Source organism: Arachis hypogaea, chromosome 4 (genome assembly GCF_003086295.3).
Source record: "Arachis hypogaea cultivar Tifrunner chromosome 4, arahy.Tifrunner.gnm2.J5K5, whole genome shotgun sequence".
NCBI lineage: Eukaryota > Viridiplantae > Streptophyta > Magnoliopsida > Fabales > Fabaceae > Arachis > Arachis hypogaea.
Window position 1 is genome coordinate 69541505 of NC_092039.1, and position 4012 is coordinate 69545516.

Consider the following 4012-nt stretch of genomic DNA (forward strand, 5'->3'; position numbering starts at 1 on the left):
CTTCTTAGTTTATTGCCTTTCTTTTCATATATACATATATAATAAGCTTAGTTAAAATAATGAAATTTTCCAAGAAAAACATTCTTAATAGGGCATTAATATCCTAATTAATTTAAGTCGATATTTGATTCATTGAAACTTGCTTGAAATATATTATGGAACATAGTTTTTGAGCTAAGAACACACAATCATGTGAATTTTGAGCCTAATTGTGTGGTTACACCATATTAACCACTATTTCATTCTTGTGTGTGTTATTGACAAGGGCCAAGAGTTGGTTCAAAATTTCACAAAAATGGAATTAGAGTTGCAAGAATAGCATTAGTGGAAACTGTTCGTTACTTGAGGGATCTCGGGTGCTCAACGGGTCGGGTGGTGAGGAGAGAATGAGCGGGTGAAACCTTGGAGGGAGTTGGAGCGGGAGTAAAGGTGTGAACTGGGCGATCGCAACGTCGGAGGCGGTGTAGACGGGGGGAGGGGTGGCCACCTCCAAGGACACTCCGATGATCAAGTCAGTGTCCGTACGAGGTAAAAACCAAATTAGGTAAGATGTCACATACCTTGGGGGGAGAGCTGGTCTCTTCCTTATATACTGTCCTGCGTGGGCCCATAGGTGACCAAGCCCACTGGCCAGGAAGCTTCTATGAGCTATCCTAGTCTACGTGGGAAAGAGCAGGTCGTTCCTATTTCCAGGTTGGTGTTTCGGGTGCTGCCCCGAGGGTGCTGACCCGACTGGTCACTGGGTGTGGTGACTTGAGCCGCCTAGTGGCGAGTCGCGTGTGCTTCGGGTTGGGTGCAGTAAGCCGACCTGTCGGGTCCTCCTTGTTGTGGAGGTTGCTTCGGGGTTTGGGTCGGAGGCACTGTTCAAACCCGTCGGGTAATCAGGCTGGACTATGGCAGTCCATAACAGTGCCCCCAACGTGCCAGCCTTGAGGTTTGAAGCTTGGGGCTAGGCGTGTTTGACTTGCCGTGTCGGGACATGTTTTCTTTCTCGGGAGCTTGTTGATAGCGTCCGTGTTCTTCATGCGTGCCTGGCTCATTTCTCTATTGGGGCTGTCTCCTTGGTTTCTGCACTGGGCATTAAATATCCATCATTTCTTGATTTGAAAGTTGTGTGAAATGACGATTGTAGGTCACCTATGGGCCCACCCAGCACAGTATATATGGGAAGAGACCAGCTCTCCCCCCAAGGTATGTGACATCTTACCTAACTCGGCTATTACCTCGTACGGACACTGACTTGATCATCGGAGTGTCCTTGCAGGTGGCTACCCCCCAGTCCATACGGCCTCCGACGTCGCTGTCGCCTAGTTCACACTTCTACTCCCACTCCAAGTCCGTCCAAGGTCTCACCCGCTCATTCTCTCCTCACCACCCAACCCGTTGAGCAATCGAGATCCCTCAGGAAATGAACATTAGTGCCGTCTGTAGGAACCCTGGAGCAGACATGGAGCGACTCCCCACGTCGGAGGAACTTCGCGAATGAGGAGGGGCCCGCCTGAGTAGGGCGAGTTCGACAGCCCGCGCTGGCGTACAACCATGATCCTCCATTCATCCAAACCAACCAATCTTCACCAAAACCCCTGAAAGACATCCCTTCTGAGGGATGGGAGCCGATAGCGCTAAGATTATGCAGGAACTTAGACACAGAGTGCAAAACCTTGAAAGGGAGTTAGCAACGAAGAGTCGATCCCACAGAGACGTCAGCTGATCCCGCACCCACTCCCCATCCCAGAAACACGAGAATTGAGAAAGGAGTCTGACAAAACAAGGAGACAAAGCGCATACACTGGCGACCTCCCGCTCTACCCGAGGTAGATCCGAAAGCCGTGGGGACAAGGTGGAACCCATCATCATGGGAGCCACTCCTTTCCACCCCTCGATCCTCAAGGTCCGGCTTCCGAGAAATTTTGACAAGCCGACGGACATAAGGTACGATGGGACTAAGGACCCCCAGGAATTCTTCATGGCATTTGAAGCAAGAATGAATTTGGAAGGGGTAGACGATGCGGTCAAGTGCCGAGCATTCCCTGTAACGCTGGCCGGCCCAGCGATCCGATGTTTTAACGCACTCCTACAAGGATCCATCATGACCTTAATGGACATCTCCTAAAGCTTCCTAACTCAGTTCACGACACGCATAGCCAAGGCAAAACACCCGATCAACTTGCTTGGGGTTACCCAAAAACCCAGAGAGCCGACCAAAAAGTTCCTAGACAGATTCAACGATGAATGCTTGAAAATCGATAGCCTCACCGACTCGGTTGCCAGTCTCTACCTGATGAACGGCTTGCTAAATGAGGACTTTAGAAAGTACCTCACCACCAAGCCTATCTGGACCATGCAGGAAATTCAAAGCATGGCCAAGAAATACATCAACGATGAGGAGGTAAGCCAGGTTGTGGTAGCTAATAAACGGCAGCCCTCGAACCCCCCAACACGGCAGGCCCCTCAGGTTGATAGATACAGGGATGCTACCAGGGAAGGAACCTCGGCAAGGCAACCAAAACAACCCCCACGGGTAGGGAGGTTCACAAACTACACGCTACTCACGACGCCCATAGTGGAAGTATACCAGCAGATCACGGACAAGGGAATACTGTCCAGACCCAGACCATTGAAAGAGAGAATAGGAGGAAACAAAAGCCTTTACTGTGATTACCATAAGGGGTTCGGTCACAAAACCCAGGACCGCTTCGATCTCAAAGACGCTTTAGAGCAGGCCATCAGGGAAGGAAAGTTGAGCGAGTTCTCCCGACTCATTCGAGAACCAAGGAGACGAGAGCGAGAACGCTCCAAAGAGGACCACAGCTGGACTGCCAAACCAGGACAAGAGCCCACAGGGAGCCGACAACCCCCTAACTTTCGTGGTTAACTTCGTAGTCGGATGATGACTTGCATCATCTACCCCTTTTTTCTTTCATACAAAGGACTATAAAAGAACATAATCTCATTTGATCATTGCATTTCATGCAATATTTGATGGATATTATAGTACATTTCTTTGAAATGGGTTGTGCTGAATTTCAGGTGAAAAAGACATAAAAAATGGGAAGAAAACAACAAAACAAGCTGGGCGTGTGAAACTGGCGTGGCACTTGAAGCAAACGCCACAAAATAGCACTGTCATCGCATGCCAGGAGCTGGGCGTGGCACGCTAGTACTGAAGGCCAGAGAGGATCCTCAAAGCATTTACATGGGAGTGGCACGCCAAAAGCCGGGCGTGGCACGCCAATACAAATTTCTAGAGAGCAACAATGAAGGCCACTAAAAGGGCATGACACGCTAGGCTGGATGTGGCATGCCTATTCCATCACTTATTATAGGGCGTGCCACTTAGTGTCGAAGGCGTGGCACGCCAGCTGGAAAAGTCACTTCGGTGTGCCACTTGAAGAGCCAGACGTGGCATGCCAAGCTTAAGAAACCCACAAATGAATGGACATGCCATTTGGGCAGCATGGTGTGGCACGCTAGTACAAGAATCCAGAGAAGAAGTTGAAGGCTAAAAAGGTCTGGGCATGCCACTTGAGGTTGAAGGCATGGCATGCCAAGCTCTCACCCTCACGTGAGCGTGCCATTTGAGCATCCAGGCGTGGCACCCCAATGTACAAGAAAGCCAAAGCAAGGGCTGGGCGTGCCGCTTGGTACCGAAGGCGTGGCACGCCAGCTCAAAAGTCTCACTATGGTGTACCACTTGAATGCTAGGCATGGCACGTCAGCTAATGGAACCAAGGCAAAATGATGGGCGTGGCAAGGCAGCCTCTAGGCGTGGCACGCTGGTTATATCTTCCAGAAAAGGAAATTAGGAGGCCAACCATATGGGCGTGCCACTTGGTGTAAAAAGCGTGCACGCCAGCCACCATTCTCCACCCAGGCGTGCCACTTGAGTGTCAGGCGTGGCACGCCATCATCACCAATCAACCAAGAAAGGAACTGGGCGTGCCACTTGAATGTTGGGCGTGGAATGCCAGCAAAGGAGCCAAGCACACAAAATGGCGTGGCACGCCAGAAC

The 4012-nt window shown here is 50.4% G+C and overlaps 1 protein-coding gene across 1 annotated transcript; it reads left to right on the plus strand.

Annotated features, from left to right (window-relative positions):
• Positions 1-1855: 1855 nt before the first annotated feature.
• Positions 1856-2875, plus strand: LOC112794910 (uncharacterized). The gene is made up of 2 exons (XM_025836876.1): positions 1856-2032; positions 2129-2875. The coding sequence occupies exons 1-2, from the start codon at positions 1856-1858 to the stop codon at positions 2873-2875; spliced, it is 924 nt and encodes a 307-aa protein (XP_025692661.1).
• Positions 2876-4012: the final 1137 nt, after the last annotated feature.

What these genes read in the sequence shown, in the direction of transcription:
- LOC112794910 (XM_025836876.1), top strand. Translation starts at nt 1,856, where the DNA reads ATGGGAGCCACTCCTTTCCACCCCTCGATCCTCAAGGTCCGGCTTCCG. An exon ending in TCAAGTGCCGAGCATTCCCT is followed by an intron (nt 2,033 to 2,128) that starts GTAACGCTGGCC and finishes TTCCTAACTCAG; the next exon opens with TTCACGACACGCATAGCCAA.